This window comes from Herpailurus yagouaroundi, unplaced genomic scaffold (assembly GCF_014898765.1).
Source record: "Herpailurus yagouaroundi ecotype Mexico unplaced genomic scaffold, PumYag 192, whole genome shotgun sequence".
Classification (NCBI taxonomy): Eukaryota; Metazoa; Chordata; class Mammalia; order Carnivora; family Felidae; genus Herpailurus; species Herpailurus yagouaroundi.
The window spans coordinates 19,964,116-19,980,738 of NW_024412423.1; the positions used below are offsets into that span (position 1 = coordinate 19,964,116).

General features: G+C 53.6%; 1 protein-coding gene across 11 annotated transcripts; it reads right to left on the minus strand.

Annotated features, from left to right (window-relative positions):
• Positions 1 to 2,840: 2,840 nt before the first annotated feature.
• Positions 2,841 to 10,598, minus strand: SHROOM1 (shroom family member 1). Of its 11 annotated transcripts, XM_040444450.1 has the most exons (10): positions 10,274 to 10,598; positions 9,718 to 9,871; positions 7,401 to 7,566; positions 5,343 to 6,351; positions 5,197 to 5,252; positions 4,758 to 4,967; positions 3,999 to 4,565; positions 3,764 to 3,899; positions 3,385 to 3,657; positions 2,841 to 3,265 (listed from the first exon to the last, which is right to left on the minus strand). In XM_040444450.1, exons 4-10 carry the CDS (start codon positions 6,312 to 6,314, stop codon positions 2,933 to 2,935), a joined length of 2,547 nt encoding a protein of 848 aa, XP_040300384.1. In that variant the 5' UTR covers positions 6,315 to 6,351; positions 7,401 to 7,566; positions 9,718 to 9,871; positions 10,274 to 10,598; the 3' UTR covers positions 2,841 to 2,932. The 11 variants fall into 11 exon arrangements, with proteins under 11 accessions (XP_040300384.1, XP_040300393.1, XP_040300383.1 ...); XM_040444459.1 differs by lacking the exon at positions 7,401 to 7,566 and having other exon boundaries at positions 3,764 to 3,878; XM_040444449.1 differs by lacking the exon at positions 7,401 to 7,566 and having other exon boundaries at positions 10,274 to 10,597.
• Between the last annotated feature and the right edge of the window lie 6,025 nt (positions 10,599 to 16,623).

The following is a 16,623-nucleotide window of genomic DNA, read 5'->3' on the forward strand; positions in this document are numbered from 1 at the left end:
CCCCCCCCCCCCCCCCCCCCCCCCCCCCCCCCCCCCCCCCAGTCTTCCTAGAGGACAGTTGGTGCTGATTTAAGTTGCAACAACAGGTAAACCCCCTACCGTGATGGTCTAAACTGTAGCCAGCCTGAGATGGTAACACTACCGGGGTGGGGGGCGTTGAGAGGATTGCTTTACAGCAATTGCTGCCTCCTGCCCCTCCTCCCTCTGCCCCCACACTCCCCTTCCGTCTCTTCTCTCTGCAATTCTCAACCATCTTTGACCTAAATCTCCTCACAAGCTTCTGATTTACATGTGCATGAACAGCAAGGTGATTTGCTCCCGAGAGGATCCCTGAGGTTTACAGCAGCCGCTCCCGGAGGTACGCCGTATGCAGAGCAGTCTGTTCCAGACAGATTGCGCGCCGGTTTGGGGCGCCGCGGAACGCTGCTTCCCTATTCCGTTTCCAATTCACAGTCTGAAGGTAAAAAGTACACTAATTAAATCCACATTAGGAGGCGCAGCGGGGGCGGGGCTAGGGGAGCTGGGGAGGCGGCCGCGGGACTGCTGTTGCCTAGCAACAACGCCAGCCGAAGCCTGCCCCTCTGCAAAAAACCAGGGACACCGCCGCAGGCAGCGGGGCTGGGGGCGAGCAGGTGCGTGTGCTGACAGCTTAAAGACACAGAGGCAGGGGCGCCTGGGTGGCTCAGTCGGTTAAGCCTCCGACTTCAGCTCAGGTCACGATCTCCCGGTCCGTGAGTTCCAGCCCCGCCTTCGAGCCTGGGCTGATGGCTCAGAGCCTGGAGCCTGCTTCCGATTCTGTGTCTCCCTCTCTCTCTGTCCCTCCCCTGTTCATGCTCTGTCTCTGTCTCAAAAATAAATAAATGTTAAAAACAAAAAAGACACAGAGGCAGAACCCCCAAAAGAGACCCATGAAACCCTCTTTTCCACCCTGGGGGACTAAGTAAGGCTCTTTTTGATACTGATAACTCGATATCAACACCCCCGGCTTCCCTGCTCCCCACTTCTCATTAACCAACAACTTTCCAACGAAGGCCCAGTGGCTGGCCAGAATTCCTTTCCGACAGAAGCAAAAAGGCTCAGATCCAGCCGTCAGGCCTAACGAGCACTGCTCAGCAGGGAAGGCAAAGCCCCTGTGGTTAGTTAGCCCAGAAGTCCTCCTAGCTGTAGAGGAGGCATTATGAAATACAGGTAGCTTTCATCACAAGGAGAACAGTGCCCTCTGCTGGCAGCGCCCCGGCGGGTCGAATTCACCGGCCTTCTGGCGCCCGCTCACACAGCACCGCTAAAAGTCTTAGCCTGTGATGCCAGTGCTGAACATGTATAGTGCACCTTCTTGCACCTTGAGGGAATAACGGTGTGGAAGGGGCATAAAAGGGAGAAAGAAGAAGACAGAGGCAAAACGGAAAGATGGGTGCAGGAGGTGTGGCCGTACTCTCCATCTGGTAAAGACAAGCACAGGAGCCTCATAACTCTCCGTGGAAAACCCCAGACAGAACCAAAGTGCAGTTAAACGGAACAATGACAGGCACTGCTCCTCAAGCCCATCCCGGGCTGGAAGTGCTTTGTCTGAAGTACACAATTTCCGTTGGCCTGATGACTGTTAAGTGTTTTTCTAAGAGTATCACAATGGGAGAATGCAGTGGGGACTCTACGGGCCAAGAGGCAGAAATAAGTAGATTCCATCCAGACTATTTCAAAGCGAGCTGCCCTGCTAGGCAGAGGACTTTGGAGCGGAGGCCCCGCCCACAGTGTTCAAAGGAGAGAAGCAAAGCATAATGTTAGAACCCACAACTGCCTCAGCAGGAGCCCCATATGTTTTTTATAAAAAGGCACAATGTTAGCATTGTTCTATGCTCAATAGCCCGACTGTTGTAACTAATGCTTTGTTATGAATACGACCATTTAAAATTCCCAACCAGTTGCACTTAGTGACAATACGCATCAGAAAACAAGCCCAGAAGCAGAGATTTCTCACTTTGGGGTCAGTTGGCTTTAAATACACATACACATGCCTTTTAGTGTGCCCAGCTTCCAAAAATACACCGAACATTTGCATGAACTATGTTCTCAGCCCTGGCGTTTGCAGCTGCAAATACTAAAGCACATTCTCACATGTATATTTGAGAACTTAACATTGATTCTGTGTACACAGGGCTGATGCGCAAACAGAGGGGAGTATGTGTCCTCTGTTTCGTTCCACACCAGCACCTTCCTCCCACTCCCAACCCCAAGGCACCCCCACCCCAGCCTCTCTAGCATACAAGCTCAGCTGCCTCTCTAGGTCCTCAGCCCCCACATTCTAGGTTTCCAGGGCCCTCATGCCTCACCTTCAACTTGAGGTAAAACCCAGCAAAAGAGACCTGGATTCGGCCAATCAGGCCTAGGCTTTTGTGGTAGTGACAGTGGCAGTCACCAGAACTGGAAAGGATTACTGGTGGCAACTGAGTTGAGGGCCCAGCATTCCCTTGGTCGCAACCGGTTTCAAGCCTGTATAGTCTTCCTAGGGATTCCCACACCTGACTGATGCCCTCCAACAAATCCCTCTTTTGCTCTACTCAGGCAAGGCTGGTGTCCATGGTCTGGAAACAAGATCCCTCCAGGTGACACACATTTCTCACATCAATTATTATTAAGAGAAAGAAAGAAAAGACAAGTAAAAAGACCGTTTTTCATCTTAAATTTAAATGCTCCTCTAATTTGTCTCCTCTCCCTCCAGCCAGCCTGGACTGAGTCTCTCGTCACAAAAAGGGGAAATACTGCAGTTGTAAAAATCCATAAATTAATTACCAAATAATCCACAAGACTTGGGTAAGACCACATGAAAACACTTAGAAGTTTCCCGCCCCAAGGGAAAAGCACCGAGTAAACAAGCGTCACCCCCAGTTATGTCGGTGAGGCGCAGAGAAATGCTCCCCACCCCCACTGCCTGTAATTAGATGAGGGGCAGAGGGAAAGACGGTTTATCTGGAGAACGGGTCTCTGGGGGCAAGGTCATCCTGGGAGGCAGGGGACGACGGCCAAGGTCGCTCCTGACGGCGTCCAGTTGGTCCTGAAGGAGCCGGACCCGCTCGTCTAGGCTGCGCTGCTGGGCCAGAACGGCGGCCTTGCCCGCCAGCAAGGCGCGATAGGCGCGCAGCTCCTCGGCGGGCAGGGCCTTCACCAGCACCTCCCGCAGGGCCCGCTCGCGTCGCGCCACGTGCTCCTTCAGCTCCTTGGCGTCTTCCTGCTGCCGTTTCAGGAGACCGAGTCGCTGCAGCAGAGAGGCCTGCAGTCGCAGGGAGAGCGCGCCGTGAGCAGGGAGATGGCGCCGTGGTTCCCAGGATGGTCCCGGAAGCCGGCAGGCCCCTCACCACCCCGCGCTCCCCCGGCCGGAACCCCTGTCACCTGCTCGTCTGGGTCGCCATCTGCGCCCTCCCGGGCCAGGGCGCGGCGCACGCGGGCCAGGCGACTGCCCAGCAGCAGCAGCAGGCCAAGCACGCGCTCTAGGTCGGCCATGAACCTGCTGAACCGCTCTAGGTCGCGGGGTGCACAGGTCTGGCCCACCACGGCCTCCAGAGCAGCCCCGCGCCTGGCCCAATCCTGGGCCACCCGGTGCAGCCGCTCCTGTTCTGCCTGAAGGTCCCGCAGCATCTTTTGGAGGAGATTGGCTAGCTCCATCTGCAGGGAGGGCGTGGGTACTTAAAGGTGAGGCCGGACTCTGAATTCCTAGCCCATACTCTGGGCTCTTGCCCCACCCAGTCTCCACCACCCCCTCCACACTCACTTTCTTGGCTTCGATGCTGTTTGGATCAGGGAGACCCTGACCACAGGGTTGGTCAGGCACAGGGTGGGTGGTATGGTTTTCAGACCTCATCTCCTGAGAAGTTGGCCGGAGCTGGCTGGAGCTAAATAGATAGCACCTGGGTACAAAACCAGAGCTCCCTGGGTTATCCTCCCCGCCACCCACCAGAGTGCAGGGACTTAGAATCCCCCTAGTCCCTAGTACCCCCCACACTCACCCTGGCTCAGGAGTACCAGCAGCGTCCTTTCCAGCCTCCTCACCGGCGGGCCTCATCGCAGCCCAGACCTCAGCTAAAGGAATCAGCCCATCTAGCAGACCCAGGGGTGGCTCTGGACTGGGACAGGAAGTGAGTGTGTCACTCATAGAGGGATCCAGTCTGGCCAGCTCCTGAACCAGCTCCTCAAGGCGCAGACTGCGCCATGTTGGCCTGGAAACAGGCTGGCCAGTGCCCCAAGCTAGGGCAGTACGGCCAGGAGCACCTGGGGTACTGTTGCCTGGAGGTTCCAGGACATCAACTGGAAGAGGTTTGAGGGGGTCTGTAGCTGCAAGTGGGTCAATGGTCAGCAGTCCAGTGGGGTTGAAGGTTGGAATGTCACCATTTGCAGTCCCAGGGGGGCTACAGCATGTAGTCCTGGAAATGCTCACAGAACCATTTATCCTCCGCCAGCTGTCATCTGCCCCTGCAGTCTCTGGGTGCTCATGGAGGGGGTGCTCTGGGGGGAGTCCAGCTTGGTCAACCCCCTGGCCCAAGCCGGTTTCATACTGCTGGTCAGAGACATGGACACTGGAAGTGGAAGAGACAATGAATAAGAAAAAAACTCTGTCCAAAGACAAGCACTGGCCTCCAAGGGCCACCTGTCTCCATCCCCACAAGCCAGGCTGCCAGGCTGGAGAAGGTTCCATTGCCCTCTAGAATTTTGTTGTTATGTGTGGGAAAGAGGTATCTCATTCAGCTTGGAAGCAAGAGGCAACTCACCTGGTTGGGTTTCCTGTGGGCGCATGGGTGTCTGGAGGTGATCTCATTCTGACCAAGGGGACGTCTTCCAGGAAAACCTCATCATCAGGAAGGGAAGGGAGTCGGGCAGACCCAAGGCATGTCTCTGAGACCCTCTGTTCACGGTCTGCAGGACTGCTCTGGAGGCACTCGGCAGGACACAACACTGCAGCTTCCTTCTGAGTCAGGAACCTGGAGGAAGGGACCCCACACTGACTACAGTGACCAGAAAGGAAGCTCTAGGTGCTGCACCAGAAGACACAGCAGGAGGTGGGGGGAATAGTAAGGCATGCCGTTTGTAAAAGACAAAATCAGAAGGCCCAAACTGAGGGTAGGTGATGGGCCCTCTCTTTTCTTGGACAAGAGCTATGAAAACTGCTTCTCTCCAACTTCTGGTCCCCTGGTGGTCCATGTCTCTCACCTGGAAAGTTTGGTCTGAAACAACAGTCTGGGGGTTTCTGCTCCTTGGGGAGCAACCTGGAAAGGCAAACAGTTGCTTGAAATGTAGCTCAAGTTTTCATTTTCCCAGATGTCCCCTATCCCAAGCCTGCAGCCTATCTTCCACACCTGAACAACGGGCGTGACCCCTCCTGAACCTCCCCAGGGAGCCAAGACTTCGCCTGAAGCGCTCCGACTCCGTCTGGAAGGCCTATGGGCGTCACCGAACTTCAGGGACCGCGGTTCTGGATCCTCTGTGCCTCGAGGCTGCGTCTCAGGCAGCCATCTGATCTGGTGATCTTCCAACTCTGCCAGCACCCTGCGCTCCTGGGGCTCGGGCCCGGCAAAGCCAGAGCTGGAGCAGGCGTCACTCGAACATCCCCCCACAGATCCACCGCCTCGACCCACGCGATCCAGCTTCCCTGGCTCAGAGAAGCACCACTTCCGCTGCTGGGTGGCTAGGCGCCCCCGGCCGACTGGTCCCCGCGCGGGAGCCCCAGAGCGCCCCGGCTCCACTTCCCCGCCCGGATGGCTGAGCGAGGCGGAGCGCGGGTGCGCCGCGGGGGGCCGCGCGGGTGCAGCGGGCCGCAGGCGGGCGGGCAGGCTCATGCGGAGCTCCTTGCGCTGGAAGGACGTCTCCCGGAGCACTCGCCGTTGCGCGCCCTGCAGCCGCTGGCGGTAGGCAGCCCGCGAGGCCGGTGGGCTGGGCGGCTCGACGGCCCGCGCCTCCGCCTCCGCCTCGGCCGCCAGAGCAAACAGCAGCGGGGTGGCCTGCCGGCTGAGCGGCCCCGACGTTCCCTGGACCTCTGGGAGCCGCAGCCCACTGCGCGCGGCGGCCGCGGGCCGGGGCTGCGGGGACGCCCGAAGGCCGGCGGCGGGCGCGGCGGAGACTGGGCCACCCCACACCACGCGCACGTAGTCCCAGTCTAGATAAGGGAGGAGGTCAGTTCCAGGCGACGGCGTGCGCGGCTCTGGAGCGCCGGAGGCCGCAGAGAAAGAGCTGTAGGCCGAGTCGGCGCGCGCGGACAGCCGCCGCAGGTCCAGGCTGCGAGTGGACGAGGCTGGGGAGGCGCGGTCGCCCCCAGGCCCCAGGGCCTCCATGGCTCACAGGTGAGTGCTTAGACCAGCTCCGTGGATCCTGGAAGAACACAGATGGCGCCGTGGGGGAGGAGCCGGGAAAGGCTGGCCACTCCAACAGGGACAGCCAGGTGCTTACACATCCCCTCTTTGGTCACAGGATCTTTAGTGCTGCCATTTCCCGGGTCAGGGATGGCATAGGCGGTGGGGCCAGCCCCTGGGAGCAGAATTTGAGGGCCTTAACTATTCTCCCTTAGCTCAGGGGAAGGAATTGGCAACTGGCCCATTCCCTCCTGGGGTTCTCCTGGCCCATAGCCCGCCTTTACCCTGGCACCTCCTGGAGCGCTGAGAATGTACCCATATTCCTTCCCTCCCCAACCCAGTCCCACCCAGGCTGCTTCCTGCCAGCTTTGTTAGCTTCTCCATGTGATCTTTCCCCGATAAACAATGGTCAAGAACGTTCTGAGATCACAGGGGAGCCAAGAAAGGGGGGGGGGGGGGGAAGACCCAGGTCAGGTGGTAGGGACAGCTTCACAGCCTCCCTTCCTCCTCTGTGTCAGTTATGTTCCCAGTGCTTTATATAAATATTTATCTTGATCCTTATAACTGCTATCTGCATTTTACAGATGAGGACATGGAGGTTTTTAGGGGGAAATGATTTGCCCAGGGGCACACGGCTGGTAAGAAGCAGAGCCCGGCCTGGAATTTGGGCCTGCCTCCAAGCTTACTGCAGCCAGAATCAATTTCCTAGAAGCAAACCCTGCTGAAAGTCAGTTTACCCTCACACCACCCCCCCAACTGCCTGAGTCCTCCAACAAAGCCCAAACTCCACTGCGGGAAACAGTCACCCTCACCTCCTCTCAAAATACTGGCAGATTCCAGAATAATATGGTCTCTGCTTTGGAACCTCACACCCCAGACTTTGTCCTGCTACTCCTCCTACTGGGACCAGCTTAAAGGTCTCCAGACCTTTTGGGACCGCCTACGGTGTCCTGAGCTTCCCCCCAACACAGCACTCATCACCCTATGTAATTGTTGGCTTACTTGCAATTCTGATTCCCTCTTCCCATTCCAACCCCTGAGCTTCCAGAGAACAGGCTGTGCACTTACTCATCTCTGTCCCCTCAGTGCCTGGCATGAAGTCGATGTTAAAGAAATAGTTGTTGAATGGCATGGAAAGGAGTAGATTTGCAATGAGTGCATGGAGGGTGGCTTTGGTGGAGAAGGAAGAGAGTTCCTTTGCTTCTGCCCACTCTTCTCTCCCTAGTTGTCTTTTCTGGTGAATGGGGACAGAATGAATGAGGCAACTGCCACTGCCCAGGTTTCTCATGCATTATCAGAAGCAAAAAGAGCAGGCAAGCACAGGTGCAGCAGGAGAGGCCAGAAATCAGTACCTCCCCAGGGCCAAGAAGAGAGAGTGGGGAGGAGTTGCATTGAGTGGGAGTGCATTGAGTCTTGGGAAACTGAGGTTCCATAAGGGCTCTGGAGACTTTGGGGAGGGGAAGGGCTTGCTTTGCCTGAGCTGGCTTGGTAAGAGGTGCAGAGGAGGGTGACTGGCAGCTGGAGCGGGTACTGAAAAGCAGACTTATTTGAGCTGCCTAAACTGGAACTCATGGTCACCCTTCACCCCCTTCCCCAAGGCCCCAGATGCTACAGAGTGCAGGTCACAGGCAGTAGGGGCAGTTAGGAGTGAGGATACAGTGTTTCCTAGAAGGCAGAGGCAGTACCTGCAACGTTCTCAGGAGTGGCTGTCAGCTGACCTGGAACCAGAGCATCTTGACATTGCTGACTTGGAGGCATCTTTATGCCCACTAAGACCAGCCCAGCAGGTCGGTCCTCACGCTCAGGTTTGGGGGCCTCTTTTGCAGAGTGTTTCCACTCTCTGGACTTGAGGAAGACCAGAAGCCACTCTGAGTAGCAGCTCCGGTGAGGACAGTCACCTCCTCTAGGAAACCCACCCTAGGCACCTGGACACTAGCCCTCTCTCTTCCTATTCTGATTCCAGCTTGGGAGTATTGTTTCCTCTGACTCATGCTACCTATGTCTGTCCACTGTTGGCTTCCTGCATCTATAGGCAAGTGACTGTTCAGATATAAAAAAGGTTCCTCCAAAAAGGCCTTGAAAATTTTATCTTATTTGTGAGTTATTGTGTTCACCGAGGATTCTGAGGTCACCAAATAAAAACAGCTTGAATGGATAAGAATATAAAACTGTGTGCACATACGTTTGCTCTTTACCCTTAACTTGTCTTGAGGATACTTTTCTAACGGTGGCCCCAGGAGACTGATAACCATGCAGGATGCTCACTGCTGTGCTATGAGGATGCAGCTCCTTTAGTGTGTTGTGGGGTCTCAACACAAAGCAAGGAGTCTGCACACTTGATGGGCTGCAGGAGCCTCTTGCTGTCCAGCCAGCCACTGTGGCTGGGGGTGGCCGCACCCCTGGAGCCCTAGCACCCGCATTAGTGTCAGCTGTGGGCGGGGGCTGCAGAGCCAGTACCTACATAGAAGTGAAGTCCAAAGCCTAGAGCTCAAGGAGCTCTTCAGGCCTTCTGCCAAGCCTCTCCAGAGCCGGCCCCCCCCCCCCCCAGCAGGGAAGCCTTGCTAGAAAACTGCCAGATGGGGGTCCAGCAGGTGGAGGTCACGTATACTCATCCTCTGAATGAAAGAGCAAGAGAGGAAAAGGAGACCAAGATGACTTCAGTGTTCAGAGCTGGAGGCCTGGGAGGTAGAGGTGCCAGTCTCAGGAAGGAAGAAGCTGAGATGGGGACTGGCCAGGGGTCCAGTGCTCATTCCATCTGGGGCCTGTGGGCTTTATAGTGTCTGTGGCAAGTTTGGGAAGTTGGGATGTGGGTCTAGACCTCAGCAGAGAGGTTGGACCAGGCAAGCAGGCCAACTCAGGTTTTTAGTGAGATGACGTTAGGGAAATAGATGAAGACAGCTTTCTGGCTCCTCAAACCTCACCAATACAGGTAAGGTGACCAGAAGGGTAGACAACCTCACATGATCAACGATGACCAGGAATTAAAGCACACTATCTCAAAGGCCACCTCACATTTGACCTCTCTATGGAGAGGCTGTCCAGGCCACCCCTCTAGGATGGTTCTTCCCTCAGAACTAGGCTCACTGTGGGGACACTGCCTGCACCCGCAGTGTCCCTGCCACAGTGAGCTTCTGGGTCCAGGGACGCGTCTTGAATGCCAGCGCCCCAGATGTGGGGAAGTTCCCCGGGCTCTCCCATCCCCTGAGGGCCCTTTCTCCAGGCTGGTCCTCCCCGATGGTGCAGCCCGCGCAGCCTCCGCTCTCCGTCGCTCTAGCCCACATGGAGTCCCCAGAGACTCGAGCTCTGGGCCGCGCCGCTCGCAGAAAAGGCGGGATGCTGGCTGCACCCGGGGAGAGGAGGCCGCGGTCGTGGGCGGGCCACATACCTGGGGCTTCGAGCTCTGGAGAGTCGAGGCGGGAGAGAGGCGCAAGCCTGGCGACCGCAGGGGGCGGCAGAGTCACGCGGTGTGGCGCGATAGCGGGACCCCGGGGATGCCGGGAGAGCCGATGGCCGCGGGCCGGCACATTTCGGGGCCTTTCCTGTGGAGTGCAGCGTTGGGGAAGGAGGGCTCAGACCCATGCGGGAGACTGCGGGAGCTTGGGCGAGGGGGGCCCGCATTGTTCCGCGGCTCGGCGGCCGCAGGGCGGGAGCCGGGGGTCGCGGACAGAGACCCCGCTGCGTGCGCTGGCCACACGGCGAGCTCCCCCGGCAGCCTCAGTCTCTCGGTGTCTGCGTCCTCCCCGCCCGCTCAGCCAAAAGTACCCGCACGCAGGGCCCGACTCGACCCGCGCAGTCCAGACTAGGCGCGGGGCGAACACCTCCAGACTAACGACTCGCGGGTGCTCCGCGGCGCCCCAGCCCCACCCCCCAGCCCTCCCCGCCGCGGGGCGCGTCCTGCCCCCGCTGGGAAGGGGATCCCGCCGGTCGGCCCCGCAGCGTACCTGAACTCCAGCCCGAGACGCGCTCCTGGGCGCCGGCGGCCGCGCGGTGACATCAGAGCCCCGGGCCCCGGCTCCCGACCCCACCTCCAGGCTCCGGCCGCCGCGGGGGAGGTGCCACGTCCGGCCACCGGGGGCGGGAGCGCGGAGTGGCGGCGCTGCCCCCGGGATCGCCCGCGCCCCGCCCCCCACGCCGTGGGGTCCGCTCTCCGGCCTTAGCCCCGGGCCCGGGGGTTGGACACTCGTTCCCCCGCCGGACACAAGCCTCCTACTCCCGGCCGGAGAAGCGGGAGAGGGGGAGGAGGAAGGGCGACCGCGGCCCTCGCCCGTCCGCCTCCAGCGCCGCCTGACCCGGCGGGCGTGTCTTCAGCGCCAGTGGTGCGCGGGCTCAGGTCCCTGGGGGTCCCGACAGCCCCCTCGGTAGGGAACCCCTGAGTGGGCCCCAAGGGCACCAGACGGCCACAATTCCTTTCAAGCTTAGCTGAGTAAACACATCGGCCCGGGGGGCTGGTGTCTCTGTTCCTCTCCTGTGTGCAGTGCAGATGCTAAGTTACTCCTGGACCAATTCTCCCCCTCCACATCCTCCATTTCCAAAACTCGTCCAGCTCTTTGACTCCCACAGTAGGCATTTATCTCCGATTTTTGCACGCCTTTTCTCCATTTCTCCTACTACCCGCATTAATCTAGGCCCTCTGGCCAGCCACCTGAACCACAGGGGGTGCATTGTGTATTCGCTTCTGCTGCCTTCAGTGGGTCCGTTAGAAGCTGCATGTAAGCACGTCTCCTGTGGCTTGGATAGAGGTCACTCCAGCCTTGGAGTCTGGTTCTCAAGGTCTTTGCCTTTGGGGTTCTCCGGACTTCAGAGATGCTCTAAATTCACTGCCAATAGCAGTGCTTTCCTCCCTGCTAGACCTCAGCCTTCCTTGTCCCTACTTCACAAACCTCTATCCTGTGACTACTGGCTCTGCCAAGAAATGCTCCATTCCTAGAAGGGACTAAGGGGCCCTTTGCTGAGCACTTTCAGTTCTCCAGTGCCTGAGGGCAGGGACTGTGTCCCCCATCCTGGCATCCTTGAATGATAAGTTTTGCTGGTAGCAATAGCAAGGACCCAGAATTCAGACCAAGGATCAAAGCTACCACTTTCTGGTGGCAGTGGGAAACTGAGGAACTCTGTCTGCTTGGATCTTCTAGGGAATGGAGACAACAGACACCTGAGCCTGGCTTCTCATTGTGCCCTCCTGTCTCTGCTCCTTTTTTTTTTTTTTTTTTTAACGTTTATTTATTTTTGAGACAGAGAGAGACAGAGCATGAACGGGGGAGGGTCAGAGAGAGGGAGACACAGAATCTGAAACGGGCTCCAGGCTCTGAGCTGTCAACACAGAGCCCGATGCGGGGCTCGAACTCACGGACTGCGAGATCATGACCTGAGCCGAAGTCGGCCGCTTAACCGACTGAGCCTCCCAGGCGCCCCCTTTTTTTTTTTTTAATGTTTATTTATTTTCATAGAGTTTGAAAGGGAGAGCAGGAGCAGGGGAGAGAGGAAGAGAGAGACGCAGACAGAGAAACCCAAGCAGGCTCTGCTCTGTCAGCACAGAGCCCAATGGTGGCCCAAACTCATGAACTGTGAGATCATGACCTGAGCTAAAGTTGAAGTCTGATGCTTAACCAACTGAGCCATCCAGGCAACCCCGTCTCTGCTCCTTCTTCAAACACCACCACTATTGAGGCATCAGCCTTAGCTGGAACTGGAGCCCTGGGCTATAAGACAGTGGCTCAGAACTTCTTGGCTTTGAAAGCCTGCCTCTTTTAAGCTCCTGATCTACATGACTGGTGGCAGAGCAATATTACAATAGAGGGAACACATCTCAGCAACTAAAAGCCAATTCAAAATTGCTCAAGTTTTTAATTTGTAGTTTCAATTTTATATTGAAAAAATATCTTTATTGAAAAACACAAAGTGGACATAGTGTCCATAGCAATTTTTATTAACCCACTCAACCTTCCTGCTCCCTTACTTCTCTTGCACACTCTACAGAAGCTCTGTAGTTACCTCCCAGAAAACTGAAATCCTGTCCACCCACTTCTGTCCTTGACTCCTCTCTTCTGCCTTTTCTGACATCTGGAAGTTGACCTGGTCTTATGTGCTAGACATTGGTGTTGCTAGGAGCTGAGCTGACATTCATAGTTCTCCTGTTGCACATAGTCAATTCCACAGGACATCAGCATCAGACAAGGCCATCTGTAACCATGACGGGTCAAGACAAAAACAGAACCATTCTGTAATCATATCTGAACACAGACAATCCATGAACATTGTCCACATCGTAAAAATGACTTGGGGTGCCTGGGGGGCTCAGTTGGTTAAACCTCCGACTCTTGATTTCAGCTCAGGTCATGATCTCAGGGTTCATGAGATCCAGCCCCACATTGGGCTCTGCGCTGACACTGAGGAGCCTTCTGGGGATTCTCTCTCTCCCTCTCCCTCTCTGCCCTTCCACTACTTGTGCGCATAGCTCTCTCAAAATAAATAAATAAACTAAAAGAAAAAAAAAAGACCAAACATCCTTGTGTCCTGGCTAATATGAGTGACTGCTGTTTCTTCACCAATGGCAGATTTAGTTTCACTCTCCTTGTTCTTCCTGCTAGATCGGACTCATTGATACACCCAATCATGGAATTACTCCTCCTTCCTGAGGCATCAAACACTGAGAAAAGTCCTGCTGCTTTAACTCTCTCCAAAATCAGTAACACAAGCCCAAATCCTGTAAGTCCTTTCTAACAGTGTCTTACTGAGATGCCCAGTGGTTCCTCGTGCCATGTGTTCCCCATCATTGCAGCAATCAATGTACCCAGTTTGTTCAACTGCAGGTGTGTACCTGGAGGTCTTTGACTGGAGAGCATTAAGAATTCCTAGCTCTTTATTACAAAAGTTCAAAGAATCTTGGAGGAGGGGAAGAAGAAACTGCTGCCAAGTTTGAGTCTCTTTTAGTGGTGGTGGAGGCCATGAAGAAAGTGGAGGCATGTACATATTTATGACATTTTTCTACAACATGAAAAAACAAATGCCTGTGCCCCTCTATAATTCAGTATTTTCCCAGGCCTGGGAGAGGTCTTTTTTTGCTTACGTTTATTTATTTATTTTGAGAGAGACGAAGCGAATGTGAGTGGGGGAGGGACAGTGAGAGAGTAGAGGGAGAATCCCAAGCAGGCTCTATGCGGTCTGTGCGGTCAGTGTGCAGAGCCCAATGCGGGGCTCGAACCCATGAAACCATGAGATCATGACCTGAGCCGAAATCGAGTAGAGAGCTTAACTGACTCTACCACCCAGGCATCCCTGGGAGAGGACTTTTAAAGAGCCTCAGGTGACTGTGCTTAGCCAGTGTTGAAACCACAGATCTCACCATTCGGCCAGGCCTTATCTCAAGGAACCGATGGGTGGGAAGGTGGTGGGCCTCATTCCACATGGCTTGGCACTTGTAATCTGAACTGTTGGAACCATACCTAAGTAACTGCCCACCTCCCAAGTCTCCCACAGATTCCTGCCCGGCCCCCCCCCCCCCAGTGGATTTGGGTAATATGTTGTGACAATGGTATAAATACTAAAGGCTATGTCCTTCCTGCCAGGCACTGTGCCAAATCTGTGTACTCATCTTTTTAACCCTGTTATTCCTGAGAAGTAGATACCATTATACCCCCAGTTTACAAGTGAGGAGACTGAGGCTTGGGGAGATTAAATATCTTGGTCAAATAGCTCATAAGAAGTAGAGGCAAAACCCCATGATGGCTGGTTCCAAAGGCCATGGTCACATGACCAGTGAAAAGAACTGCAAGATGTGGATGTCCAAGGATAGCTTTCCTATCCATGCAGGAGAATAGGATTTAGACTTCAGATTGAGCAGGACTAGAGAGTAATTGGGGAAGATGAGAAGTGAGTAGCACCAAAACCCCAGTCAGAATGTCCTTCTCTCTTTGTGTCCTCAACAGTCTAACATGCACCTGAGCTAGGTTTCATATGTAGTTTCCACATGTTTATTGTAAAGGGCCTGTAAAAACATTTCTTTCCAGAGGTACCTTTCAAGGTTTCCTGTGACTTAATTTTGGGGAGTGTTTATTTATTTTTGAGAGAAAGAGAGAAAGCTCGGGGGAGGGGCAGAGAGAAAAGGAGACACAGAATGTGAAACAGGCTCCAGGCTCTACGCTGACAGCAGAGAGCCCAATGCGGGGCTTAAACTCACAAACTGTGAGATCATGACCCGAGCCGAAGTCAGACACTTAACCGACCGAGCCACCCAGGTGCCACTGACTTTTTAATTTGAAGTTATATCTCGGAGCTCATTCACTATCAATACCTGGCACTGTATCATTGTTTTTAATAGGTACCAGATTCTCCATTGCATGGGCATAAATACATTGGGCTGTCAATGGACATTTAGGTTAATCCTGTATTTTGCTATTACTAATTTTCTAATGAAGACCCCTGGTCATATATCTTTGCTCATACTTGTTTGTAGGATAAATTCCTAAAAGATTAATTGGAAGGGGACCCTCCCAGCCACTTAGGCTGACACCATACCAATTACAGGAGAACCACCAACCTAACCATTCCTCAATTTCTGACCCTCAAAATCACAAGCAAAATAATTATAAATGTAGTCATGAAGTTTTGGAGTAGTTTGTTACATACTGAGAGATACATGTAACAAGGTATGTGAATTTTCAAATATGGTTGATATTGTTAAATTTCTTCCAAAGAGGCTGTCCCAATCTACATTTCTGTCGATGTATGAGAATGCCTATTTTCCTGCATCCTCACTAATAAAGAGTATTATTAAAATTTGATGCCTGAAATCTGAAAGGCAAAAATAGTATCTCGCTGCTTTCATTTACGTCTTTAATAAATGAAATTGCACATCATTTTGTACATTTAAAAGCCATTTGTATTAACTTTTGTGATCTGTCAATTCCCTTTGCTCATTTTTCTATTTGTCTTCTTATTGATTTATAAGATCTCTTCATATAGTAAGCAATGAACTTTTTTTTTCCCTTGTGTGTGGACAATATTTTCCCAACCTTATGTCTTTTGACTTAGTGGTGGCAATAAATCTATAAGACATGGTTGAATCAAAAGATTTTTCTTTTAGACAGCAACTATATAGCTGTCTTAATAATTCAGAGATAGTCACAAAATGGTTAAAATACAGTGGAAGCTAGAAATCTTTCAACAAAATCAGATTGTCTATTTTTAGACATCCAACAAAGCATGAATCATTGCTTATACACAAATCTTTACCTAAATTATAAATGTTCCCTTGGAGCCAGTTTGTTTGCTTTCTAATTATACAGTGAGTTCACCACACTAGTTTAAAGACAGGGCTTTACAGGAAGACAGCCAAAAGAAGAGAATGGAGCCCACCCTCCTCCGTAGCAGCTTCTGATGGGTAAGGGGTCCGGGCAAGGCTGGGTAGTGACGAGCTATCATGGGATTAAATGAAAGTTCTCTTTCAGATCAGCAGGTCTTGGGTAGGAATGTTGGGCTGTCACATTCCTCTTGAGTACACATATATCACCTTTTCCCTACAGGCAGTGGATGATATCTCAACCTCTGTTTGCTTTCACCATAATAATCCAGCTTTTCTCTGCTCGTGTGGCCCCAAGCCTCAGGCCTAGGACAATTCCATCTTCCTGGTCTGCCTTTGTTCAAACGTTACCCACATAGCCTTGGACAAGAGAGGTTAGATGAGAAAGATATAGAGAGAAGCTTCTCTTCTCCTTTTCCTACAGTGGACCCGGGACAGAAACATGGCAGTAAAGTGAGATTTTCTATTTTGTTCTTCTCATCTCCTGGGACCCAGATGAAAAGTGTCAACTAAGCTTCATTTTCTTTCTCAAGAATATAAACTCAGACCCTGAACAAGAACCCCGGAGAAGAGCCTTGCCTGGAAAGGACAACAGCTGGCTCAATTCCAGGAAAGGCCAACTTGCCTCTTCTGTGCTGGGGCACTAACAAGGCATGAGATAGTCTCCAAAGGGCTAGCTCCCAAAAGTGACCTTTGTTTGAGCTAAATGTCCCAGGGCTCTGCCTGCCAAGAAGTCACCTGGTCAGCATTTTCAAGGGGAGCGCAATCCGGTTCTAGAGCTCTGAGCCTGGAGCTGTACCCAAAAGCCACGTGCTGAACTTGGGGCAGGATTGGGCCATGTGCATGTGGAATGAATTGGCTCTGGAAGCAGATCATTTAGGTCTGCTACTTAACATTTAGGTAGGAAGTGTTGCTGATTTTTTTTTAATGTTTATTTATTTTGAGAGAGAGAGAGCGTGAGTGAAGGAGGGGCAGAGAGAGAGAGGGAGAGGGAGA

What these genes read in the sequence shown, in the direction of transcription:
- SHROOM1 (XM_040444452.1), bottom strand. Translation starts at nt 6,314, where the DNA reads ATGGAGGCCCTGGGGCCTGGGGGCGACCGCGCCTCCCCAGCCTCGTCC. An exon ending in TTTCAGACCAAACTTTCCAG is followed by an intron (nt 4,968 to 5,196) that starts GTGAGAGACATG and finishes CCCTTCCTCCAG; the next exon opens with GTTCCTGACTCAGAAGGAAG. An exon ending in GCTGGTACTCCTGAGCCAGG is followed by an intron (nt 3,900 to 3,998) that starts GTGAGTGTGGGG and finishes TTTTGTACCCAG; the next exon opens with GTGCTATCTATTTAGCTCCA.